The sequence below is a fragment of the Muntiacus reevesi genome, chromosome 2 (assembly GCF_963930625.1).
Source record: "Muntiacus reevesi chromosome 2, mMunRee1.1, whole genome shotgun sequence".
NCBI lineage: Eukaryota > Metazoa > Chordata > Mammalia > Artiodactyla > Cervidae > Muntiacus > Muntiacus reevesi.
In genome coordinates this window covers 40,914,342-40,941,795 of record NC_089250.1, presented here as the reverse complement: position 1 = coordinate 40,941,795, position 27,454 = coordinate 40,914,342, and the positions used below count along the sequence as shown (strand labels likewise).

The 27,454-nt window shown below is 51.5% G+C and overlaps 1 protein-coding gene across 1 annotated transcript; it reads right to left on the bottom strand.

Annotated features, from left to right (window-relative positions):
• Positions 1 to 6,507: 6,507 nt before the first annotated feature.
• CST8 (cystatin 8) lies at positions 6,508 to 27,077 on the bottom strand. The gene is made up of 6 exons (XM_065919152.1): positions 26,883 to 27,077; positions 22,856 to 22,862; positions 21,243 to 21,274; positions 14,013 to 14,225; positions 10,070 to 10,183; positions 6,508 to 6,591 (listed from the first exon to the last, which is right to left on the bottom strand). The coding sequence occupies exons 1-6, from the start codon at positions 27,075 to 27,077 to the stop codon at positions 6,508 to 6,510; spliced, it is 645 nt and encodes a 214-aa protein (XP_065775224.1).
• Between the last annotated feature and the right edge of the window lie 377 nt (positions 27,078 to 27,454).

The window sequence follows — 27,454 nt, the reverse complement described above, 5'->3', positions numbered from 1 at the left end:
GGTTCATGTATTGCTGAAGCCTGGCTTGGAGAATTTTGAGCATTACTTTACTAGCGTGTGAGATGAGTGCAATTGTGCAGTAGCTTGAGCATTCTTTGCCATTGCCTTTCTTAGGGATTGGAATGAAAATTGACCTTTTCCAGTCCTGTGGCCACTGCTGAGTTTTCCAAATTTGCTGACATATTGACTGCAGCACTCTCACAGCATCATCATTTAGGATTTGAAATAGTTCAACTGGCCTCCCATCACCTCCACTAGCTTTGTTCATAGTGATACTTCCTAAGGCCCACTTGACTTGGCATTCCAGGATGTCTGACTCTGGGTGAGTGATCACACCATCGTGATTATCTGCGTTGTGAAGATCTTTTTTGTACAGCTCTTCTGTGTATTCTTGCCACCTCTTCTTAATATCTTCTGCTTCTGTTAGGGCGGACACCTGGCTCCAGTCCTAGTTTGGGAAGGTTGCCCATTGCCCTTGACAGGGCTGTCATACACAATTCCAGCTTGGTTCGTCTTATTTGGTGGCTCTTCTTTTCAGCATTGCCTTTTGTTTAGTCTTGCTCCAAGGGTGGCCTGATTGGGTGAGATCCTACAGAAATCACCCTCATTTTATCACAAATCTCCTTTTGTCTGAAGGGAAGATGGGGTCCAGCCCCCGGCACTTTGGAGCAATCCTCTGCTCTGTAGCCTTGCCCTGGCCCTGGGCCTCTCTCATGGGTGAAGTTTGCTGTGACACTGAGAGGGTGAGGCTAAGTCCTTCACACAGCAAGTTCTCCATCTTGGCAATGGGCACAGTCCCACCTTCTCGGTTTTTGCACAGAGAAGCTGAGGGGGAGACAGTGATTGCAGAAGGGCTTTCCCTGCATTTCTCTGTGCGGGACTGGGTGTGGTTCTGAGACAGGGTGGGGGCTGGGCGTGGTTCTGAGACAGGGTTCTGGAAGCAGGGCCCTGGGCATGTGCACACCTTGGGCTGAGCCCACCAAGTCAGACAGCTCGGGGGCCCATCCCTGCAGTGTCCATGGTGGGGCACCACGTGGGGGCAGGGGACCAAATCATTGCCACTGACAATTCTTTTCCTAAGATCAGTCCCCAGAGTCACATTCCTGTTTTTGGGGGTGGAAGGCTGCACGCTGCAGCTGCCTGGTGTCCAGATAAGAGCTGGGAGCTCCTCGACCCAAGCCCTCCCACCCTCTATTCCCAGGACTCTCTGTTCCTTGGGGAAGCGCCTTGCTGTCTGTTTTGTCCCTGGCCTACTTGGAAGTGGAAACAGTCGACCTCTGTGTCAGCTCAAGAACAAAGGCGACCTTAGAAATAACGCTTTTCAACTGTGGATGGGATGTGGTTGACAGTAAGAAGTAGGAGGGACCCGCAGAGATAGGGCTCAGGCCTCTGCTGCCCACTGTCCCCAAGGCCACTGTCCAGTCCAGCCTCAGCAGAGACCCACAGATCCAAGTGTCCCAGCCCTGATAGCTGGGTTGGAACAGTCAGGCTCCCTGGCCCGGATGCGCAGAGCAGCTGACCCAGCACATCCCCTGTTTCCCTGGACCCACTCACTGAGGTGGGTGTGTGGTCCCCCAAGGTGAAGGCAAGCAGCCCCAGGACCCAGTGATAAAGGAAGGACTGAACTAGATGGTAACAGTTGTTGGGATAAGAACTTCATCTTCCAAGCTGGCCTGTGACTATACCCCGGCTCCCACAGGGCCAGCAGCGTCCTAGCTCAGGGGTGCTCGTGTCTGGGAGGTGGTCACACATCCGACCCTGCTCCTGGCTTCACTCCCCTGGCTGGGGGGTTCTGTGAACCAGCCAGAACTCGGGACTTGTTTACTTGTGCTCAGAAACTTTTATGTCCGAGAATGGAGGCCATTAGCTGGGACTGGTCCCCTGGTAGCCAGGCTCTGCTCGTAGGGTCAGTAAAATGCTGTGGGGAGAGGGCTTCCCCTGGCTAAGCCTGACCGCAAGCTCCAGGTGCCCACTTGCCTGGGGACCCCCCACCTCTGTTTGCTGTGGCTTCCTGAGCTTCCATCATTTTCCGTCAAAGGCTAGACCCATGTGCGGCGAGGAGTGGGGAGGCTGCCCATCATGGGTGTCGGTCCCACTGAGGGTGGGGACATGGTGTGTGAGTGCTGAATGCTGGGGGCGGGGAGCAGCCCAGAGTGGGCGTGCCGCCTGTGTGACCAGGCCATGGATGGGGCATAGCAGGAGGGAAGCTTTTAAAATGCCCTGGGCACTGTAGACAAAGTGGGCACAAAAGGGCATGTCCAGTCCCCACTGGCATCATCACTGGGCTGTGGAGGGGTCATCCAGGCCCTTCGAGTCATCTCTCCTTCTACTCTGGTCAGTCCACAGGAGAAGACGGCTCCTCGGGGAGGAGTTGAAGAGCCTCTGGCTGGCCCTGGGTGATGTCAATGGCTGCGTTGACCTGGCCCCACACATCCAGGAGAAACCTGGTGATGGGGACAGAGACTGTGGGAGGAGATGAGTGCCCCGCTCAGTCTATTTCGTGTTGACTCTCGTGGGGTGGCCCTGGCTGAGACCGCGGATGCCAGAAGGCAGACGGTGCAGTGGCCTGCTTCTGTCCAGGGTCTCCAGGGAATCCGGGCACCCCCATGGTGGATCTGAGGGAAGTGGGCTTCACCAAGGAAAGCAGCCAGGTGGGCCAGGGACCCTCGGCCACAGAAGCACCATCTCACCCTCTGGGCCTCCCCTCTGGCTGCAGCACCCTCCTCCTGCTTGCCCTTCCTCTGCCCTGGCCGTGTCCATCCATCTCGAGAGAGGACCCAAATCTTTACCCCATAAAACGAAAAGGCCTTGTATTTCGCTCCCAGGATTGGAGTGAAACCCCCTTGTATTTGCCAGCCCAGGTCCATCCCAGAGCTTGCACATGGCCATCCTGCCCAGCCCCTTGCACAGAGTGGATGGTGGTGGCCACTCCACATGCTTCTGGTGCCTGGGTCTTGACCTTTAGCCTCTGACTCCTTTGGAGACTCTAGAAATGCACCCACTGAGTCTACACGTACCAACCATGTAAAAAGGGGGACTCTCCCAAGACACATATGGAAGCTGAGTCTGTGTGCCCACATGGCTTCCCAGTCCAGCAGGACCCAGGAGCCAGGCAGTCCCCATGCCGGCCCAGCTCAAGGCAAGCAGACCTGCAGTGTGTCGGGGTAAAGGTGCCACGGGGGACACGGCCGAGCTGGTGTGGCGCTGATGTCTCTGAGACCAGCACAGGGCCACATTCTCCCCACAGCCCTTTCCCAGGTTGGAGGCCCTGCACCCCCTGCCACCATAGCCCAGGTGGTCCCTGGGGTGCCTGCACGTCCTGGGAGCTCTGCCTCCTTTCCCCCGGCCCCACCCAGGACTGGGCTGAATGGATTCCTTGTTTGGACTTAGAATGGCCATGACTGGTCACTGGGTGGAAAGACCTCAACCCCCGCTGAGCCCTGGGCCGGTCTCTGAGTCCTCCGGGGCTGCCTGGTTGGGCTCCGTTTCCCTCGTCTCCATGACTTCCTGGGACCCCATGCTCCGGGGTCTCAGAACAAAGTCCAGGATGTAGGGGGGCTTCGGCAGGATGAAGAGGAGGCTGCAGGTCAGATCTTGGGGGCTCTTTCCCTCCCCTCCCCCTCAGGGGAAGTAACTGTGTGTGTGTGTGTGTGTGAGAGAGAGAGAGAGAGGGAGAGGGAGAGAGAGAGAGAGAGAAACTCCAGTAACATCTTAGCAGAAATGACATGAAACCCAGCAAGGAAAAGCGAGGCCTGCTTGGCATCATTTTTCATGTGAAGAGAGAGAAAACGAAGCACCTTGGAGAGGCAGGTTGGAAAGAGGTGAGGTTAGATTAAATTTTCTTGTTAGTTAACACACACTTAGAAATAGGCCTGTATGGGGCATCTCTCAGCAAGGCACACCTGTAGCACCCCCGTGGTGGTCGCCCTGCCCTGGAATGTCTGGCTGGCCCCACACTGTCCCCAGGCCCACGGTGAACACCAGATTCCCGTGGTTCCCACCCAACAAGCCTAAAGGAAGGACCATTCCAAGGGGCTGATCCCAAAAGGTCCTTCCTAGGCACCCATGTGTGCCTCTGGAGCTGGGGGCCAAGCAGGCGGCTGTGGGCTGACCTGGGCTCCCGGGGGTGGGGGGTCTGCTGTTCCTCTGGGGGGCGTCCCACTGGGGTGTCAGGGGGCACTTATAGATGGAGCCCCCTGGCTGGCTGGGAAAGAGTAGTTTTCAATCAGAGTATGAGTATTAGGTTGACGTAGAGCTTGTTTTTTTATTTTTTATTTTTTTTTATTTTTCAGTGGGTTTTGTCATACATTGATATGAATCAGCCATAGAGTTACACGTATTCCCCATCCCGGTCCCCCATCCCACCTCCCTCTCCACCCGATTCCTCTGGGTCTTCCCAGCCCACCAGGCCCAAGCACTTGACTCATGCCTCCCACCTGGGCTGGTGGTCTGTTTCACCACAGATAATATACATGCTGCTCTTTCGAAACATCCCACCCTCACCTTCTCCCACAGAGTTCCAAAGTCTGTTCTGTACTTCTGCGTCTCTTCTTCTGCCCTGCATATAGGGCCATTGTTACCATCTTTCTAAATTCCGTATATATGTGTTAGTATACTGTAATGTTCTTTATGTTTCTGGCTTACTTCACTCTGTATAATGGGCTCCAGTTTCATCCATCTCATTAGATCTGATTCAAATGAATTCTTTTTAATGGCTGAGTAATATTCCATGGTGTATATGTACCACAGCTTCCTTATCCACTCAGAGCTTGTTTCAGATCTAAAGCCTGGGCCCTTAGTTGGGGGAGGTTCCTGGTGGGGAGGTGGGCAGAGCAGGGGCTGTGTCGGAGGAGCGTAGGGGGCACAGGGCTGGGCCTGGAAGAGAGACTGTGGGGACTGATGGGGGTTGGGGGAGGGACAGTGGAAGAAGAGGCAAGGGCTCTGCCTGGTGAGTGCCCGGGAAGCGTGACAGTCCCAACCGAGACCTCCATGTTCCCGCTTGAGACCTCAGTTCACAGGAGCCAGAGACGAAAGCAACGGCCGTGGGGTCTCGTGACCTCTTTCTATCGGGGCAGCATCACTCCTTCCCCACCACCCACCAGGCCCTGAGGAGAAACCCTGACCTTTGGGAACACAGTTGTCATCCCAAATTGTACCCAACGCCAAGTTTAAAACAGGATAGTTACTTAAAAACATTTTAATTGTGGAAAATATATACATATACATATATATATATAACCTCCCATTTTAACCATTTTCAAACGGACATTTGGTAGCACTGAGTATATTCACATTGTTGTGGCCCTGATCTTCACAAGGTTTTCATCCTGCGAAACTAAAAACTGTATCCATCAGAGAATCCTCCCTCAGACACACCTAGTCATTTATTTATCACTGTGCTGGGTCTTCATTGCTACGCAGGCTTTTCTCTAGCTGAGGCAAGCCAGGGCTACTTTCTAGCTGCTGTGCGCGGCCTTCACACGGCGGTGACCTCTTATGGCGGAGCACGGGCGCCGGGGCGTGCAGGCCTCAGTACTTGCGTCACATGGACTCGGTAGTCGTAGCTCCCGGGCTCAGGAGCACAGGCTCGATAGCCGTGGTGCACAAGCTTAGTTGCCCCATGGCAGGTGGGATCTTCCCAGCTCAGGGATCAAACCTGTGTCTCCTGCGTTGGCAGGTGGACTCTGTATCACTGAGCCACCAGCGAAGCCCAGACACACGTATTTTTAATGACTGCTTTCTTTGAAGTTTATCTCCTACTATCATCCCTGTTCTTCTTTCACAGACCCCCAAGTCCTCTCTGTCTCTTTGCACATACACAACTGCATACCCACACCAATACATACCTGCGCACACGTGCACACGTGTGCACACCTGTGCACACACGTGCACCCCAGACACATGTGTACTTCAGCTTCCCCTGAAGCTTTATTGCCCTCACCTCTCTTGATCTGTGACCGCTGTTGACACGTACATAAAAAGTAAAACAAATTCTCCCAATTCTGAGAGACCCCGCAGGGGAGGACTGATGCTTCTGCCAGGGGGTCTCCCAGCCCCCTGGTGACCCATCCACTCAGGACCCAGGGAGGGAGGAGTCTGAAGCCAGATGAGGCTCCCAGAAGGAACTTGTGAGTTAGCACCCACTGTATTCAGCCCTCTGGGTGTGTATGTCTGCATGTGTGTGTGTGAGGGGTGTTATCCAATCAAAAAGCGATTCCTTCCCAAGTGTGCGGTGGAAAATGGAATCAGCCCTCACTCCACCCTTTGTGCTCAGGGACAAACGTTCCTTATTCCTAGTGGCATGCCGTCACGTCAGCCAAAGGCAAGTGGCCTCCTGTGAGGCCAGGAAGGAGGCATGGGTCTTGCCCACCTTTCGTTACCACATAGCAAGAAACTAGAAAGTAGAACAGCAAGCAGGGACACATGTGTGAGGAAAGTGTGTTGGTAACGGCCCACAGGCCATCACTTCTTCACAAAGGGAGGGGTGTTGGCGGGGCTCCAGAGCCTCTAGGCGTCCACACACTGCTTCTTCATCACAGTGAAATAGCCGTGCCATGGGAGTGCGCCCACCCAGAAGGTGCACATTTGTCTCTGAAAAAGACCACCACCACAGCAAAAGTCAGCAGTGTGCCAAGTGCGAGAGAAAAAGTGCTTCTGTTACCGGGCGGGTGCCAGCGTAGGAGCTAGGTGCCAGCGTTGGAGCTAGGTGCCAGCATAGGAACAGGCCAGAAGATGGGTCATCACCCATCAAAGAACACCCCACAGAACTTGCTGGCTGGAGGCTGCAGACCCTTGTAGCCACCAGAAGTTACGTGGAGGAGTGTTTGTCCCCATTCTATCCATGGATAGACAGCAAATACTAATCATCATATTTTTGGTGGGAGATCAGATGTAAATTTGATTTTATTTTTAATCCTCCTTAATATTGTCTATAATGTAAATACCACAGTTCTGTGCCAGGTATAAACTAATACATGTCATCTTAATAATCAAATAATGCCTTTTGCTCTGATGACAAATACATCAGATAAGAGCAACATAGAGGATTCTAGGACCTAACATAAATTTTATTCCAAAGCTCCTTCTTCTCCCTTTCAAAATGTCATTGAAATGACAAATGAAAACTGGGTAAATGGGTAATAGATGGGCAAACAGGTGGAAAGAGGCTTAGGGAGATGGACAGGCAGGTAGAGATTCTAGAAAAACAGCAGTGGTCGTCTTCAGTAACTGACAGGAAACACAGGGGCATTTCGGGAGTGAGGGGCAAACAGTGTCAGAGAGAAGGGCGTTAGATCTTGGCTGAATTCTGACACACACAAAGGAGGATTGTGGGGTCCCCACAAACCCACAAGTTACCAAGTCAAGATGATTTTATGGGCAGATTACAGCAAACCTTGGGAATCCAAAGCTCTTTTGGTCTTTAAACTGATCTGACTGCAGAAAAAAGTTGAAAAGCCCTGTTCTCATTACACCAGACCAGAGAAACCCTGAAGCCAAAATACAACCAAGAAATAAACTGTAACCCAGACTTACCTAGTAAAATAGAATATAATATCCTTTAAAAAGTCAGCAAATTAAAGGCAGCATATTGAACAACTGCTGACCCTTGTGCAGTGCTTTTCAGCGTTTCCTTGACATGAAGTGTGTACAGTGTCTGTACCTGGACCTTCTGATTCAGTAGGTTTGGGATGAGGCCATGGAATCTGTGTGTGTGTGTGTGTGTGTGTGTACCCCACACTCCAAGTCATTCTCTGGGGAGTTTGAGTGTACTTAATATTGATATATAGAAAAGCAAAATTCATAAATAAAAAGTGGCACCCTAAGCCACCAGGCTTCCCTGGTGGTTCAGACAGTAAAGTGTCTGCCTGCAATGCGGGAGACCCGGGTTCGATCCCTGGGTCGGGAAGATCCCCTGGCGAAGGAAATGGCAACCCACTTCAGTACTCTTGCCTGGAAAATCCCATGGACAGAGGAGCCATGTTAGACTACAGTCCATGGAGTCACAAAGAATTGGACGCGATTGAGTGACTTCACTTCACTAAGCCCTCTATATTCTAAGAGACAAGGGCAGACCCCACCCACGCCACTGCTCCCTTCCAGCTTGGACCCCACAGGATTGCTCCCACAAAGGGAGGTGACAAGAAAAAGAGGCTGTCCTGTCCACAACAAAGCAGTGACCTGAGACTAGCCACCCACATGCACAAGCCCATCCACGGAGTGACCTTCAGGAATTGCACCCTTCCAATCAAACAGAACTAGAAATTTGCCATAAAGGAGAGGAGGATGCCAGATGTGTGTGTCCATAGCAAGATCCACAAAGCTGACCGGGTCAGAGGAACAAGGACGGTCCCCTACCGTGTCCAGGTCCAGTTGTCCAGAAACCTGGCCAAAGATGCAGCTTCACCCAGAAAGCCTGCACACCTTGATCTTTGCACCTGCCACCACTTTCAATGGAGATGAGAACTAACCACGACACTCAGTTACAGAACAACCGAAAAAAGACACATACTTCCTATGCCAGACACATAAGGATGACTCAATATTAGGGGATCTATTATTTGAATTTATTTTAGTAATGGGTCAAAGAAGAAAAATTATTCAATATACTTGGTAGATGTTGAAAGAATAATTAATAGAAGAAAACATCCTTAATTAAAAAAAAATAACTCTTGATAAAGAGGGAGTTGGAAGAACTTTGGAAATCAACTCCTGATGTAGTATTTACTAATAAGGTATAAATACTGAAAAGAATCCCATTAAATTCTCCAGGAATGAGACACCACCCAGCATGACTCCTCTTCAGCATATTATTCCAAACACTTGGAAAGAAAGGAACAAAGTTTTGTTTATCGATAAATGTGTACTTAAAAATGTGTGCTCTAAAACCGGGATGGGCCATGGAAACTTTACAAAGAATAAAAGAGCTTCCTGGAGACAAGTTTCCTAATTAATCTTAGTGTTAATTCTTTAATATTTTCTACAAACAGGTAAAAAGTAACAACTCTCCTTTATCCTCAATGCACCCAGCAGAAAATATAAAATTCAGCCCACAATATTTCTACTAACACGAAAAGATAAACAAAACTAAAATAAAAGATCAGATGGTATCCCATGTGCTCCCTGCTTGAATGTTTGCCCTGAGGAGCCTCTGCTTTGCTGGAAGTGATGGATTTGTTCACAGTAAGCCCACAGAGGAAGTTTTAGGTTCCCGTCAACAGACCTTTGTGTTCCCCACTGTGACTGCATGCCACAGCAGTTCTGAGCACGGTCCCAAGAGCCCCACTGCAGAAGCTCATTAGCAACACCAGTTCTTAGATTCCTTTCCAGACTACTGAGTCTGATTCTGCAGGGGGAACCCTGCCATCCAGGTGTCAAGGCCACCAAATGATTCTGACCTGTCTCATGTGAAGGACCATGAGTGTGAAGGAAGGGGCCCACCTCCACTTGCAGAGAACCCGGGGGGCTTCACCAACATCAGAGGAAGCCCTCAGGTCAACCCCAGATACTCCCACCCTAAGTCAGAAATACAGGCTTGAGGCCAAAAGCCCCAGGGCCACATCAACCCTCTGCTTCGAGCCTGGGGCTCTTCCCAAGGCTGAGCCTGGAAGGTTGGGGACATGCCTGACCTGATCACTGCTTAATCTCCAGCACCCAGCATAGCGCCTGGTGCCAGGTAAGCTTTGATTAGCAGTTGAGTGAACGAATGGACTTCCCTTTGTACTTTCATAAGGATGGGCAACCTCGGGTCAGGCCACAGTAGGGTGGTACCTCCAGGTCCAAGAGGGTGGATTCCCAGTGAATGTGTGTGAGCAAGTTTCCCTGTGCCAGGAACCCAGAGGGATGGAGGCCTTGGACTGAGAGTGATCTTGACAGCACCCTGTCCGTAGGACGAGGCTTCCTTCACAGTCTGCTGCCCTGCACTGTCTGCTACAAGGGCCGCAGGACTGACCACGGGGGGCTCTGCTCTGGGAGTTGTGCCGACCACTCAAAGACAAGGTCTGGGTACCACAAGTTCTGCCTGGGGCTTAGAGCAGCCAAGACCACAGCAGACAATTGGTGTGTCCCCTACCTTTTCCGGTTTGGAGGTGTTCTTAACCATGCAATTCTCGTTACTGTTTGGAAGCTTTCTGCAGTTGGTGCGGGCGATTTCAGCTTCAATAAAGTATTCCAGGTAATCAGTGACCTGTTGATTAGCAGTCATGCAATTTTGTTCAAAAAGCCTTCTTCTACTTGTTAATGTTTTTAACAAACCCTGAAAAAACTGCTCTTCCTTTCCTTCCCTCTCCTTATCTCCTCCTCCTCCCCCTTCCAAACGTATCGTTACGAGATGGCCTGTGGAGCCACCACACAAAGATACCCCTACCTGGAGCCGGATTCCCCAGGGCGGAGGCTCCATCCAGTGTGGGGCCTTCCTGAAGGCAAGACCTTCTACTTCAGAACAACCGGCTCCTGCGCCCAGGGTGTTACCAGTTCACTTGGGCCCCGTGGGAACAGGACCCTCGGCCACATGGGATCTCCTCCTTGAGCCCCTTCCCATACACACACACACAGAGACATCCTTCAGATTTTGTCACCTGAGATCCCCTGCCCATTGAGGCTCCCCCACCCAAGACCCCCTAACCCCACCCCAGGGTCCTGTGTAGCCAGGCTTGCTGTCTTCCTGTTCTCTGAGTGTTTAGGAAGCAGAACAGAAGCAGTTGACAGAATTCATGAATGATTGAGTGAGGTGAAGGCTGCTCTATATCCATTTATTAATAAATCTGCCTCCATCTGGTTTTAAAAGATTACAGTAGGATTTAGAGACGGCCAAGCCCGCCATGCAGAAAATACTTCTCCCATCAGCTCTTAGAGTTAGAGCAGGAATAGATAAGGGCTGTCCTTCTACAGTGCTGTCCCAGACCTTCGTAGGTGGGGTCCCCAGATCGACAGCATTAGCATCACCAGGGAAGTGGATGGAAATGCAGGTTCTGAACCACTGAGTCAGAAACTGCTGGGAGTGGGGGTGGGGTATACACAGTCAGTGTCTGAACAAGCCTCCAGGTGATTCTGATGACCAGGGGAAGTAAAATAAAGCAAAGAGGAAGAAGACAGCAGGAAATAGGAGTGTGTCTGCAACTTGAGTCCAAGTTCCCCTGGAGTCAACCTTTGCTACCAGGCCTTCCCACACTGCCTCTCCAGCCTTAAGCAAGAAGATCCTACCAGTCCATCCTAAAGGAAATTAACCCTGAATATTCATTGGAAGGATTGATGCTGAAGCTGAAACTCCAATACTTTGGCCACCTGATGCAAAGAGCAGACTCATTGGAAAACACCCTGATGCTGGGAAAGATTGAAGGCGGGAGGAGAAGGGGACAGAGGATGAGATGGTTGGATGGCCTCACCGACTCAAAGGACATGTGTTTGAGCAGGCTCTGGGAGATAGTGAAGGACAGGGAAGCCTGGCATGCTTCAGTCCATGGGATCGCAAAGAATCAGACGTGACTTAGTCACTGAACAACAACAAATGACATCTTAGTTTTGTTCCAGAGAACTAACAGGGAGACTGGGCTATTGTGGGAGAAGCCGGTTGGCCAGCTGGCGGCCGACCCAGGACTGAGACAGAGGCATTGGACATGGAACACACTCTCCCCCTGCAGTCCTGGCCTCGGCTCCTCCAGCCACAGGAAGGCAGAGGATGACTTGATTCCAGGGAATTGGGGACCTGAATGCACATGCCCCTTTCCGGAGGTGAGGAAATCAGAATGGCAGATTGAAAGACCACATCTGGTCACAGGGATCCCAAGAACTCCCTGACCTGATGCCCCTCTGGCTTTTAGTCTTCCTAAGACAGCCTGAACATCTCGCCCACAGTCTAGGAGGCCCGGCCTGGCCTGGTCACAGCCCACCTGTCTGGCCGCTCACACTGGCTCCTTAGGGCTAGGAGTCACACTCCTTCTTCCCCCCCTTGCACCCCTAAACTCTCCCTGCTCACCTCCTGAAGTGGAGACTGTTGGCGGGGGCCCAGGCACCCACCTATTCTGCTGCTTCCTGGGGCTCCCTGCTGCCAGACGGAGCCAAGGGCCCTGGAAGCATCTCCCAGCCAGTGACAGGTGAGAGCTGGTGGGAGAGGAACCCAGCTCCCCTCCTGCAGGCGGTCCAACCCTGCATAGGTATTGTACCATCTCCTCGAGGCCCAAGGGACACAGAGTTCAGGTGCCCTCAACAGTCAGCGTGCTCAGCGACTCCCCTGCACTGGCCACTTCCCTGCCCCCTCTCAATTGCCTCTGACCTCCAGGTGCTTCCTGGATGGCCTCTCAAATAAACCACTTCACCAAAACACTAGTGCTAGAGGCTGCTTCTGGGCAACCCCCCAAAAAACACCTCCCACCAACCTCCTTTCCCTGTAGCTCGTCTGCCCTTGGGTGTCACCTTCAGCTTAACTTGGGGAGGCAGGGCTCAGTCATGACCATGCAGGGGACCCAGGTCCCACCCAGAGATCCTCACTTAATTGGTGAGGGTGTGGCTGGTGCAGGAAGGGGACTCACCAACTCTCTAAGGAAGCCCCACAATCAATGTGACATAGGCGGCATCCCAGCTCTCGAGTTTGGCTCAGGGTTTTGTCTTCTTTTTAAATTTTTTTCATCATCTTTGGCTTCCCTGGTGGCTCAGATAGTAAAAAGAGTTTGCCTGTGATGCAGGAAACCTGGGTTTGATCCCTGGGTCGGGAAGATCCCCTCGAGGAGGAAATGGCAACCCACTCCAGTATCTTGCCTGGAGAATCCCATGGTCAGAGGAGCCTGGAGGGCTAGAGTCCGCGAGGTCACAGAGAGTCAGAAACGAATGAGCCACCAACTCTCTCTTTGATCATGTCTTGGCTGAGAGTAGAACCTGATTTCCAGTGAGAGACAGCTCTTTACTTAATTTATTTATTTTTGTTCACATCGTGCAGCATGTTGGGTCCTAGTTCCCCAACCAGAGATCAAATCTACGCCCCCCCAAAGCAGGGGAACTCAGTCTTAACCACTAGACAGCCAGGGAAGTCTCGCACTTTGTCTTCTAATTGGTCTCCTGGCTTCCTAAAGGCTGTGATCATTTGTTTCCGTCTCAGCTTCATCTACAGCGTCTGGTACTGCTTGTGGGTCCCAAAGGAGAAAACCATGAAGGGCTTTTCTTCCTGTGAAGAAGTCACAGGACCCAGGAGCCTTTACTTTGAAGGGTGACAGCAGTGCCCCTGATGGAGCGTGCAGTCGTCAGCATTGTGTGTTGGGGACACTGGGCTGATGGTGCACATGTTCCTGGAGACAGGGTCACGTGTAGACTGGCCCCGCTCCTGCCACCAGAGAGCCTGGAGTCCGACACCTGGGGTAAGTCTGTCACAATGGCCTGTCTGCTGAATGTCTTTGCAATACATCCTTGCAAATTTCCTGTGCACTTACACCCCAGCCACACCCCAAACACCTGACTGAGGCTAGAAGTCAGCAGAATTCCAACACCAAGGATCCCTTCGTGGACTTGGCAGGTGGGGGTGGAGTGTCCCCCATGTGAATATCAGGTGATCGATGACTCTCAGCACTGGGTCACCTGAGGCCCTGTAGGGAGGGATTTCATGGACAGAACCACTGCTGGTAAAAAGATGTAGGACTGAGAGAATGAAGGGATCTGGGAGGAGGCACTTTATGAGCCTCCCTATTCCATGTCAACCCACATTCCATGGGATATGGGGAGATTGAAAGTCACAGGGTAGCATTATTGTAAAAATATTCATGGTGCTCACTTGTCTCACAACCTTAGCAAACACGGATCACAGATGTGTGATTTGCCATTTGGGGTTTAACTGAGTTCATAGGTTGGGGCCCCTAGGACAGCCGTCAGGTCACCTAAGAAAGGGAGCTGGCCGTGGGGCTCAGCGCCACTGTGTCCAGGACTATTGGGTCCCAGTGCAGCTCACGTGCCCTCTCTCTCATCCTGGCTTCGGTCTGTGCTGCCAGGGGCAAGCAGGAGCGAGTATGCAAAGTGGGAGGAAGCGCCCTTACCTGCATCTGCACCTGCCACACCTTGACCACCTGGAAGAGGAATTTGTCCTTGCTATCCTTGTTGTACTCCTGCATGGCGAACCACAGACACTGCTTCACATTGCTGCTTGAGCTGCTGACGTTCCTTAATTCGCTCAAGACCTTGTTCGTGTCCTTGTATACAAGCGTGCTGCCCCCCAGGGCCACCAGGGCCACCAGGAGGGCAAGCAGGAGCTGACAGGCCCCCCAGAGTCTGGTCATGGTCCCTCCTTCCGAGGACACAGGTGAACGTCTCTATCCTCCCAGGGATGGATCTGCGAGTGGTGTGGGGTGGCCGCTGCTGGCACGACAGTTTCCAGAGTTCTTACCCAGAGAGAATCAGCTTGGATCAAGACAGAAGCATCAGGGTCAGCTGGTGAGACTAGCCCTGTCCTCCAAGAAGCTCCACCCATAAGAAGCCAGGTTAGAGTTCCCACCTGCCTGCTGCCGTGCTCCTGGGTGGCTCCTCCAAGGAGCTCACTTAGAGCCCTGGGGCCACACCTACGATGTGCGCCTCATAGCCCACTCTTGTTTCTGCATCTCTGACTTGTAAGAAGTGGCTGTAATGGGTGTGGCGGCCTCGAGCTTTCCTACTTTGGCTCCCTTTCCGGCCTGCTCCCCGTCCTGGGGAGTTGGACTCTGACCTAGTCCCAGCCCAGAGTTCTCCTATGAACCTAGCGCTCTCAGCTGCATCAACGACCTAGTCTGGGGACTCTTTGTTCCTGCTCCCTGGTCTGTGGTCACCTGTGACCTCCATGCCCCCCAGGGCAGTCCCACTTTGTGACGTAATCCCACACTTGTGACCCTGTCTCAGAGGGCGCCTTGCCCAGGCTGGCCCCTGGTCCTGGTCCCGGCGGCTCACATGGCATGCCGCTCCTGCTTCTGCCCTTGAAGTGGAAGGTTGAGCACGCTATGACCTCGGCTTCCTAAGCACCTGGCCTCTGACCCCCTCTGCTGGGCACCTTTCCAACATCTTTGCGAAATTATGCAAGTATTTCTGCATAATAAAAGACCAGAGAAAGAATCAATGCAAAGCATTACATGAATTTAAATTTAGTGAAAGAAAGTGAAAGGTACTCAGTCATGTCTGACTCTTTGCAAATACAGGCCCATGGAATTCTCCAGGCCAGAATACTGGGGTGGGTAGTCATTCTCTTCTCCACAGGGTCTTCCCAACCCAGGGATTGAACCCAGGTCTCCCGCATTGCAGTCTGATTCTTTACCAGCTGAGTCACCAGGGAATGGCCTATTTCTGGTCACTTATTGGTACAGTTGACTCTTGAGCAACAAAGGGGTGAGGGGCATCTACCCGCAGTACAGTCAAAAATCCACATAGAACATCTGATTCCCCCAAAACTTAACTACTGATAGCCTATGGTTGAAATTTGTTTACAGTCCACAAATGCATTAAAAAAAAAAAAATCCATCTATAAGTGTACCTACCTACTTTAAGCCAGTGTTGTTCTGAGGTCAACTCTAATGCATTCATGATTTTTAAATTTTGCTACATATTAAAAGTACCGGGGTACTTTAAGAGTTTCCCACCTTTAGTAAATAGGTGTGTTAGTCGCTCCGCCGTGTCCAACTTTTTGAGCCCATGAACTGTTGTAGCCCAAGAGGTTCCTCTGTCCATGGGATTCTCCAGGCAAGAATACTGGAGTGGGTTGCCATTTCCTTCTCCAGGGTATCTTCCCAACATAGGGACTGAACCCAGGTCTCCTTCATTGCAGGCAGATTCTTTACCATCTGAGCCACCAGGGATACAAACGCTTTATGATTTGAATAAAAGGAGCCTCTTCAGTTCAGTTCAGTCTCTCAGTCATGTCCAACTCTTTACGACCCCATGGACTGCAGCACACCAGGCTTCCCTGTCCATCACCAACTCCTGGAGCTTACTCAAACTAATGTGCAATGACTCAGTGATGCCATCCAACCATCTCATACTCTGTCATCCCCTTTTCCTCCCACCTTCACTCTTTCCCAGCATCAGGGTCTTTTCCAATGAGTCAGTTCTTCGCATCAAGTGGCCAAAGTATTGGAGTTTCAGCTTCAACATCAGTCCTTCTAATGAATATTCAGGACTGATTCTTTTAGGATGGGCTGGTTGGATCACCTTGCAGTCCAAGGGACTCTCAAGAGTCTTCTCCAACACCACAGTTCAAAAGCATCAATTCTTCAGCATTCAGCTTTCTTTATAGTCCAACTCTCACATCCATACTGGACTACTGGAAAAACCATAGCTTTGACTAGATGGACCTTTGTTGGCAAAGTAACGTCTCTGCTTTTTAATATGCTGTCTAGGTTGGTCATAGCTTTTCTTCCAAGGAGCAAGTGTCTTTTAATTTCATGGCTGCAGTCACCATCTGCAGTGATTTTGGAGCCCCCCAAAATAAACTCTGTCACTGTTTCCATTGTTTCCCCATCTATTTGCCATGAAGTGATGAGACCAGATGCCATGATCTTAGCTTTCTGAATGCTGCGTTTTAAGCCAACTTTTCCACTCTCTTAGGTGACTTAAAAATTGTATTTAAAGAATTCTCAAAAGTGCTGGAAAATGCTTATTGAAAAAGTTGTGCACAAGATGCAGAACACTAAATATAATTCACTTCTTCATAAATAAAAAATGTGTTGTTAGGAAAAAGCAGAGAATCTTGTTATTAACCTTGTAGGAGAGTCTTGATCACCCTTCAGTTGCGGGTACTGCCTCTTCACCCTTGTCCCGGGAGGCCCTCCCATTGCACCGAGCCCAAGACCAGCGCTTCACCTGCCAGCATAGCGCACAGCCTCCTCTCGGGGTCCAGGTGGGTCCCTCCCTCACCTCCACTAGCTCCTCATCCTGGCTCATCCCCCTGCCAGTCTCCACACAAACTCCCCCCAAGTCTCATGTGCCCCTCCTGGCTCCCGTTTTCACCACCCTCTTTGTTCTTCCCTGTCATCCATCATAACCTAGTTAGTTACCCATGAATATCTTACTGGCTTGTCTCTCCCCATGAGAAATAAAACGGACTTTCTAAGAGCAGGGAATCCTTCCTGCCACACAACACGTCTCCGCCAGAGCCAGGCCAGCCATGGAGAATGTGTGAATGTTTGAGGAGTCAGTGAGTAATGCTTTTGCTTTGATGGAAAAACACTCGTTTCTGATTTTTCTTCATAATGTTTCAAGTGTTCTATATTATAGATGAGTTAATTATATATTATGTAATTATATATTTATATATTATATAATATAAATATATAATATACTATATAATAAATATAATTATATAAATAGAAATATAATTATAATAAATATAAATATAATTTATATAATATAAATATATTATATATGATTATATATTATAATTATATTGAATTATAATTCAATAATTATAATTATTGAAGAATATATTTTATATATTCTGTATATTCTTCAATAACTAGGAAAAAAAAAGAGAGTAGATAAGCTTAGCAGGGGTATGATGGTAAATAAATGGAAACGGGTTAGACCAGAGTGCAATTCCTATGCTCACAGCAGAAGACCAAGGAGGAGTGGGACCTGAGGGCTGACAATCTGTCACCCTGAGGGAGTCAGCCACACTTACTCCTCTGCCCCTGGGCTCAGGAAGCCTCAGGCACCATAGCTCAAGGTCTGAACCAGGGGAGACTCCACTCTGGGGGCATATTAAGCACCAGAGACCACAGGGCCTCTTCCTTGGGACTCCACGTCCCTCCCTCCTGGGACACCTGGGTCCCCTCCCAGTTCTGTCACGGCCAAGAGTATAAAGGAGACAGGTTTTCTGCTATGTGCAATGGCTCCCACAACGCAGGGACACGGGTGAGCAAGGGCCCTTGGGCGGGAAGCCCAAGCAGGTTGGGAGGCACCCAAGGCCCCACTGAGTCCCTCAGGCCAGGGGGTAATAAAGGGCAAAACCCAAGACCCAGCCTGGCAAATGTGGAGCCCACATCAAGGGTCTTCAGTGGATGGGGTGGAGTTCCCCCACCCCTAGGTCCTCAGAGGCTGGGCTGATGGAGTAACCCCTCAGCCCTTGTCCAATCAACTACTGAGTTCTAAACACATGCTGGACTTTTCTCTGACACCAGGGTGCATGCCAGGCCTGCCGGCTAAGGAACAGGTCGAGGACGCAATCACCAGAGCACCTGAGAAACGAAAGACTCGGAAAGATGGGGTTGAGAGGGATGGAGTCAGCTTGTGACTGAATCCGACGACTTTATTGAGGGGCAACATACATATATATGCTAACAGGACTCACTAAATTTTAGATCAAAGACATGCATACGTGCAGAACTGCAGACACTAGTTTTAGCTCATGAATTTTATCTCAACTCTTTAAGACTAGCAGAGGATGGCACTGGCGTCTTACAACCAGTTAAAGATTCACAGGAGCCTGATAATCTTGTCAGAGTCAGGAGAATGGGCAAATGGTGGCTGCAGCAATTTCCTTGAGGGAGGTGAGAAAGGCCAATATGCACTTTAATAAATCAGGGGTGGCGAGACAGAGAGGGAGCTTTTGATCTCTCCCAGGGCCGAGAAGGGGCCTGAGCAGTCAGGCCGGCTCCCCGCAGGTGCATTTGAGGTTTCTCTTGGCTTGTCTTTTCTTAAGAACTCTAGTTGCCCAGAGCCAGTTTCAATGTCATCTCTCTTGGTTCGCGGCACCCCTGGCATTGATACAACACGCTGGACACCCATGTATCCATCACCCAGACCAGGAGCCAGAGTGTCATAGGTCTCTCACACCTGCTCCTCAGCTGTTCTGTGACCCCACCCTGGACCCTGTGTTTCTCATCCCTGCTTTTCCTCAGCACTTAGTCACTGGTGTCTGCGCCCCTGCCGTGCCCAGTTCTGCTGGGTTTCCTACTTTGGGGAAGAACAGATGTCCATCACCAAACATGCAACCCTGGGACCTGGGTTGTCCGCTCCAGGTTATGGTACCAAGACTTGCACAGAGTAGCATGACTGTGGTCCTTGTCCCTTCCCCAAGATGAAGACCAGCTCACTTGCACCCTTTGCCCTGATCACCCAGCCTCCTGCAGTGGTGGGCTGGTACGAGGCTGCTGTCCGCCTGTGCAGTGGAGGTGAAGAAGGAATTCATAGGGCCTGGACTCCATCTCAGGCCTGTCTGTGCTGATCATGCTCGGCCACCTCTCCAGTGGACTCTGAACTCTCTGCTTAGTGCCTGTGGGAACGGCAATGGAAGGATAAGACCCCCTCCGGACAGGGGAACCTTGAAGATCACATCCAGGTTACTCATCACCTAAGAGAAAACAGACACTAATCACCCCTGCCTCCGGACACTATCTACCAGAATGTAAGCACAGGTTTATCGGTTATTAACTATTTGGAATGTAACCGTGGGCTTATTGATTATTGACTGTTTGAACACATAACACGTGAATGATGGGGTTATTGTGATTGTATTTACCCTTCCTTTGTAAGCATCAAGGGATTGGGGTGGTGGGTTTGGACACGGACACATGGGGTATAAAAGATTTTCACAAATGCTGGTCGGGGCCCTTGGCTAAGAGGAGACTCTGCCTTGGGCTCGCCTGTGTAATAAACTGCACTCCACTATCTGCATTGTCCTTCTGAGTGAGTTTGTTTCCCGGAAAGCGTGGTTATAACAGAGGCAGGGTTGACAACATCAGGATAAGATGTGAAGATTCCTCCTGCTCTCCGGTGGTCTCCCAAGGTGAGGGGGACCTGGGACACCCTAGTCTGAGAACATGTGATATGGGAGCTTCTAGGGTCAGGCACCTGGTCTGGACCCCAGAATATGTAAACCCCACCCCAGGGTGAGCCCAGCTGTGCTGACCTAAAGGAAAGCCACACAGTCACGACTCTGGGCCAGTCTCAGATCCTGACCTGATTATGGACTCCTGCTATAACTCACTGCTGAGATCAAGGTGAGGGGGACGGGCAGGTTGTCAGGCAGTATTCCTGTGCCAAGAGCTGAATAGCATACTAAAATTCACCCAACTGAAGCAATGTTTCCGGGGTTTGGATATTTTGTAGAAAGAAGTGGTTACTGTTGTTGATTTTGTAAAAGAACCAAATCCTATGCCCCCTAACACTCTCATAATCCTTTGAATTTCACAAGCACTTGCATATACACACACGCGCACCATCAGCATGTTAATATTACCTAGAAGAGTTTGCTTCCCAGGTGGTTCAGTGGTAAAGAATCCACCTGTCAAGCAGGAGACATAAGTTTGATCCCTGGGTTGGGAATCCCCTGGAGAAGGAGATGGCAACCTACTTTAGTCTTCTTTTTTTAATTTTACTCCAATTTTTTTACCTGGGAAATCCTACAGACAGGGGAGCCTGGTGGGCTACAGTTCATGGGGTTGCAAACAACAGGACACAGAAAAGTTTAATCCTGGGTGGCTCTGATTGTAATCAGAGTCAGTCCCCCTATTTGGCATACCTGTCAGGGAGGATGAATGCTTCCTACTATGTGTGATATTTTGAGGGTGCTTCTTACGCAGCTAGAGCTGATACAAAATCTTTTCATTGTGTCTTCCTTTAATTCTGGAAAATGTATCTTCATTATTTCTTATAATATTTCTATCTTTTTACTTTTCTCTTCTTCTAGGGTTTATAGGTTCGCAGTTCTACAGATACTTGTACTTGCACTGTGTCCTTAAAGCATCCAAATTTCTCTCCTCATCCTTTCCTGCTGCCTCTGCATACCTTCCCCTGTGATGAGATGAATTAACAAGGAGCTCAGCACATATAACCCAAAGGGCCCTGCTTCTCCAAACCAGGTAAACCGAGAAAACATTCTGGGTTTCGTGGAAATCAAGGATTTCTAAAAACAACACATCCATTTTTCTACTGTGTGCTTGTACTCTGTGTATATTTTCCCTCCCTATCGATTTCAGACTAGGCTGAACCTGGAGAGGTCCCTCCAGGACACGGTGACACGGAACAGGCCACTGGTTGTGACTGACCCAAGGAAGTAAGCCATCACCCACAACCTGCTAATATGATTTCACTGATGACATCAGCGGTGGGTGTGAAATTTACCAGGCCCTCTCAGAGCCTGTGACCATGAGCTTCAGCTCAGTGGATGGGCCATGGTATTACTCTGATAAATCTGCTCCAGAGAGCAGGATCCAAAGGCAGAACATAAGCCACAGACAAGATACCCTCATGGGATTCACACATCTCTGAAGACCGGGCTTCCTTGGAACCATTTCCCAGATCTTGGGCACAAGCGCCAACCACCTGGGGACTTTGTGTCTTTCTGATGTCAGGTCACAGAGATGGGCATAAGTGGGAGAGGAGAGGAGATGAGAGAAATGAAGCCAGAGGGGTTACCAAGATAGAAAACTACCGACATATAATGAAACAGAGCAGATGTCAGGCCTTCCCCAGGGGGATGAGGGTTCGGGTGAAGATGCTCACTTGGGGCAGAGCCCGCCGACCCTCAGGAAGGGCCTACTTGTCCCAGGCCAGTGTGGACCCAGAGCCGCAGTCTTCAGAACCAAGAGCTCTGAGCCAAGGGTGGGCAACAGACTCGCTTAGCTGACCACAGACTTATCCAGTCAATGTGTACATGCCCCTGCCAGACTGTGAGGATGTTATAGGATCTACACACAGGCTGGACAAGGAGCCAAAGTGGAGCAGAACACTGTCTTTGTGATGAGGCTGGTAGAGTTGTCCTTGGTAGTCTTGGGAAAAGCAGTCCCATCAGGGCTGATGACCCCTTCAGGGGAGCCAATTGGCCAGAAAAGAGACAAGCTAATGACCACCGACAAGAAAATCAGATCCCCAAACTCCAAAGACAGAAGGAAGACCCCTCAGCCCCTCCTAAAGTCCTCCTCCAGACAGCATCCCATGACCTCTCTGTCCCAGTTGGGCCCCCACACCCTTGAACCCTCCAGGGCAGCCCCCTCCAGGACCCAGGGAGAGAGACGTGCTTGTAAGAAGTGCTGTTACTCCAGGGCCTGTCCCAGGGCTAGTGATCTATGTTGACAGCCTTGGAAGACAGGCTGGGCTCCTATGGGGAAACACAAGTGTCAGGGAGTGGGAGGGAATGGGGGGACTGGAGCTGCCGTCTTCTGAGCCGTCCCTAGAGACCTTGAGAAGACATTCTCATCCATCAGTGAGCTCCAGGGCAGTTGCCCTATGGGAGTCCACAGAGGACAGAGCCTTCCATCGTCTTAGTCACCCACTTCCCACCCCTGTACCTGGGCATCCTCCCCCCATCACAACCCAGAAGGACCATCCACTGTGAGTCTGTCCTCAGAGATGAACATGGAAAGGACACAAGTGACTGTCACCTGCAAAACTGTCTGGATTCTTTTTGAGTGGAATGGATGGAGGGTGGAGAATTGGAACATGAATAGAAAAAAGAATGGAAGAATGGATAATGGAAGGAAGGAAAGATGGATGGATGAAAACATAGATGATGCAAGGATGGATGAATGCATGGCTGGATAGATATGTGGAAGGATGGTTGGATGAGTGAATAGATACGTGGGTAGATGAACGGAAGGATGAATAAATGGATGGATGGAAACATGCATGAATGGACAGGTGATAGACAAATGAAGAATATATGAATGAATGAATATACAACACCAATCCCAAGGGCCCTGTAGGGCCCATGAAGGACAACCTTCCGTGAGCAGAGGAGTTTGATTAACTCAGTACCTTCACCTGCAACCAAGGTGAGACCAATGATAAATTCTCCATCACTCAACACTGGCAGCAACATCCATGGAAATAAATCATCAGAGAGAAGGCAAATCTAACAAGGACCCAGAACGTGCTTGAGATGCCTTTAATTGACCTGGTGCCATGCAGACCTAGGACTCCAGACCCTCACTCTTCAGGGGAAGAGGACGTGCCGTGGGAGTCCGGAGCGCGTTCCACTATGTCTGCTGGCAGGTGCTATTCAGAAGGGTAAACTGGGTGAACCAGGGCCGTGAGTCCACAATGAAAGTGCAGTTCACCTGAAAAAAAAAGTAATTCTATGTAAGACATAAAATAAGAACAATGTAACAATGGGGGTGCAGGAAGGACTTAACAGGAGCTCAAGGTGCATTAAAAACTAAAGAGGAAAGAAAAGCAGAATCAAACAGTAGCCTGGGACTGGACTCTGGAGCTCAGTTCTCCATGATCAAGGCTGGGAGCTCCTGAGAGGGTGCCTGGTGGGACCATCACCTGGCCCTCAGTGTCCTCTCCCCCAGGGCATGTGATGCCTGAAAGGTTCTACCCAGTGAGCTCCCAGGGAGCCCGCAGCCTGCCCAGGATATGGTTCAGGTGACACCCACCCACCCAGCAGTGGCTCCAAACCCACCTCAGGGAAGGAATATCCAAGGCTGGGTCCAGAGAGACCTCAGCCCCACTGAGGGCATCTCCCTGACTGAGACCCATCTCCACAGTCTCAGTCCAACCGACCAGACGTCAGCCCATAGGGTGATGACACAGGACTGATTGACCAAGACTTGTCCTTGTTGCCCAGGAGACCAGGAGGAGGGCGGGAGCGACTAGCAGACTAATCAGTCCTCCCATCCAGAAGAATCGGAGCAGAGGAGGGAGAGCCCCACAGGGAGAACTGCATCTGCCTGGACCCAAGATCATAGGAAGCTGGAGGCTGGGGAGCCTCCATCCTGGAGGGAAGGGTCCCAGGGGGTCTGTAGGAGTCTCTGATGGGCCAGCCAGGCTGTGAGCACAGGATCCAGCTTTCTGCTGAGCTTGGAGCATCTCTGTGCAGTGGGAGCCCTGGGTCCTGGTGGGGAAGGGCCTGGACCCTGCATTCTGTCCCAGGGTCAACACTGATGCCTTCTAAGCCTCCTCACAGACCCTCCTTGACATTCTTTTTCGTTCTCTGAAGATCTGTGATGCTTTGGGTTGATTTTACTCTCAAACCTTTTTCCCTTCTGGGCCTTCTTGCAAGGGGCAGTTGTCGATGTCTTCGTCGTGTTTTCTACAGATTGTGCGGCCCAGATTCAGGTCCATTAAATATATCAAACTGTACTTCTGTCAAAGGAAGATTGCAGAAACTTCTGTGAATACATACTTTGCAGTAATGAGAAAAGCACAAAGAATCGGATAAAAAATGGGCAAATGGTGTGAATGTGCACATGCGTATCAATTGGGACAAGCCTAGGTGCATTTTCTTATTTTTTTATTATCAGTTTATATATTATTTTTCTTTTTCATCCTAAATCTCTATTTTCTTACAAAAAGATGACCCTGAGTGCGGCTCCCGCAGCCCTGGAATTTCCCCTGCCTCGCTTCACCTGGTGGTTGGCACCCAGGAGCTGCATCACCAGCACATGGCATTAGAGGGGGGGTGGTGCTCCAGGACAAAGGGCCCTGGCATTGACAGTACACACACAGCAAGCCTGGCATCATCCAGCTGTCAATCACATTATCCAGACACCCGGAGGGCATCACACAGCTCCATCTAGGGAGGGGGCCAAAAATGCTCATCCGCTGAGCCTCTGTCAAAGCCATGCTGTCCCTTTAGGGGGCAACATCCAGACCAGGATGGGGGCCCAGGGGCTGGATGCTCCCTCTCTCCTGGGGCAGCTGTGACACCCAAGGGCTCACCCGACAAACCTTCATCCAGGTGGATGTTTGTGACCCGGGTGCTGCTCTGTGTATTCATCAGCTTCTCTAGGAAGTCATCACGAGATAGAATCTCATCTCTTATGGAGAGGTGGTGAGAACTTGGAGAACTCAAACATGGCGTGGAGAGAGATGTAGCCAGAAACCTCCCCAGGGAGGAATATGCCTCTGGGGCACTGCCCTGGAAATGTCTAGAAAACTGGCTTCCTTAGGGGTACAGGAATGCCTGCAGCTGATGCAGCCTACCCCCTAACACACACACACACACACACATGCCCAGTCTCTTGCACTGCGGTTGGATCCTGGACAAGGACAGGTTTAGGATGGATTGGGGGAAGCAGAGGCCACACGGATACTTGAGGGGCTCTTGGCCTTGCCAAGTCCGGGGCTGGGACTCAAGCCAGGGAAGGACCAGCTTGTCAGGAAATGAGGGCATGTGAGGGAAACCAGGGCTGTCTGTGAAGGAAAGGACCCTCCTATCAGAGCCCTACTGACTCAGGCTGACTCGGGGCTGGCCATCCGGTGTCAGGCTTGGGTCTGGGCTCGGAAAGGCTGGACAACAGTTAACCCAGACAAAGTGTACAGGCGGGGGAGCAATGCGCATCAGTGGGAAAGTGCTGCCCGGCCAAGTGCTCAGGACACCACGCTCCCCTCTTCCCCACCCTGATGCTCTGTAACCACAGCCTTCCTGACCTTCCCAGGCTGCCTTGGGGATACCCGACCTTCTTCCAGTCTCCCATGCCCCTCTCTGTGCCATCTGCCCATCTGCTCAGCACAGTGACCTGGGGTCCATGCCTGACACCCCACCCATACCCCACATCAATTTCCAAGCAGACTCAGAAGCCAGCTCTCTTCTGCCACCCGGAGGTCAGGGCAGGGCTCCTGCACCCTGGTCTCAGCTTGCACCCAGGCTGAGACACCCACTGCTCCCACAGAGTCCAGAGAGATGCTGGACAAAGCTGAGCAACCTCTTCTCCTGAGTCCCTGATACTCTGAGGGGAACATCCTGACGGGCCGCCAACACACCCATACCCCGCATGCCATTGCTGCCCCCCCGCACCTCCTTCTCTGCGACACAGACCCACAGAGTCCAACCTGGCCCTGCAGGCACTCACAACTCCTGCTGGTCCAAGGCCCTCTCTGGGGTTCCCCATCCTTCTTATCCCCAGACCTTCATGTGGGTCCTCTCAGGAGTGCCAGTCTTCAAAAAGGCTCTTCTGCCCCCCACCTCCCTCCCCACAGCCCTATGGTCCTGCACTGACCACTCTTGTCCGCCTCTTCACCTGTCTCATCCAAGAACTTGGGGCTTGATTGCTCTCATCACCAGGATAACAGCCCCAGGAGAGCAGGCCCTGCTATCTCCACCTTCTCCCTCAGGCCTGGAGGGGCCTTGGGGAGGGAGAGAGACTCCCCATGGTCCCACCTTTACCACGAAGTCAGGCCCCGGGGTGGGAGTGGTAGATCTGTGGTCTGGATGAAAGGGTGAGAGATCCTTCATTTGGTCAGTGTTAGAGGCTCACTTGTGCCTGACTCTTTGAGACCTCATGGACTGTAGCCCACCAGGCTCCTCTGTCCATGGGATTCTCCAGGCAAGAGTACTGGAGTGGGTCACCATGCCCCCCTCCAGTGGATCTTCCCAACCCAGAACCCTTGGTGGCCTGCTCCACAAGGCGCTTCAGCCCAGCAGCTGGGCCGTGAGCCCGGCGACCTAGGCCCGCGGTCGACTCTGCGATGCTGCTCCTTCCTGGACTTTGACGTTGGGGTGTTGCCCCCCCATTCATCTCCCTTCTCGCCTGACCTTCTGCCTCCCTCTCCTTCTCTCCCCTGCTCCAGGCATTCAGCAAATGCTTTGGAATTTTGGAGCCCTTCTAATGGAAGTGTTTGTATTTTTAAACATCATTGATCAAATGAGGGCTTCCCTGGTAGCTCAGACAGTAAAGAATCTGCCTGCAACATGGGAGACCTGGGTCAGGAAGATCCCCTGGAGGAGGGCATGGCAACCCACTCCAGTATTCTTGCCTGGAGAATCCCCTGGACAGGAGACCCTCGTGGGCTATATTCCATGGGGTCACAAAGAGTCGGACACAGCTGAGTGACTAACACTGACCAAACGAAGGACCTCTTACCCTTTCATGCAGACCACGGACCCCCCACCCCCACCCCGGGGCCTGACTTCAGGGAAAAGGTGGGGCCACGGGGAGGGTCTCTGCCCCTCCCCAAGTCGCCTCCCCTCCCACCTCCATGCCTTCCCCCGCTCCCCTCACCCTCACCTTGTGCAGACTCCGCCCGACCCACAGCAGCTTGTATGCATTCTCGTCCAGTTGGTGCTCATTGAAGTGGTGCACGGCAAACTCCACACACAGGCTAAACTGTTTCCCTCTCTTCCCGACTTCCTCAAATATCCAGCTGCGGGCGTGAGGCCCCAGAGCAAGAAGCCCCAGGAGCAGAGGCAGCTTCCAGAACATGTTGTCCAGCGTCGTCCTGGAGGCCAAGTGCTCGGGAGGCAGTCCTCCTCAGCTCCCCGCGGCACCGCCCTGCACCGCACCGCGCTCTGCTGCCCACCAGGCCCTCTGCCCAGTTCCTCCTCTCTGACTCCCCCATCATCACCAGATGGGAAATAGAGCTGGGGTGGGGTGGGGGGATGTCCCAGTTTCCACCCCTTGTCAAATAAGCCTTGGGCACCAGGAACCCGCAGGCTCTGTTCCCCCTCATTTCTAGGGCAGCTTCAGACCAGCCTCAGTAGAGTCTGGGTGAGGGTCTCAAGCCTTCTGGGATTCCCCTCATGGTAGGGCACCCCAGGACGGGCAGAGTCATAGGAACGTTTAGGGATACTGGTGGGTCC

Bases quoted from the DNA above. Each gene is read 5' to 3' on its own strand.
- CST8 (XM_065919152.1), bottom strand. From the start codon at position 27,077: ATGTTCTGGAAGCTGCCTCTGCTCCTGGGGCTTCTTGCTCTGGGGCCT. The intron at 14,226-21,242 runs GTGCCCAAGATC...GGGGCCTGTCAG, and splicing joins TCCCCAGGTGGTTGGCGCTT to CTCCTGCTTGCCCTCCTGGT. The intron at 10,184-14,012 runs GTAAGGGCGCTT...GCTAATCAACAG, and splicing joins TGTGGCAGGTGCAGATGCAG to GTCACTGATTACCTGGAATA.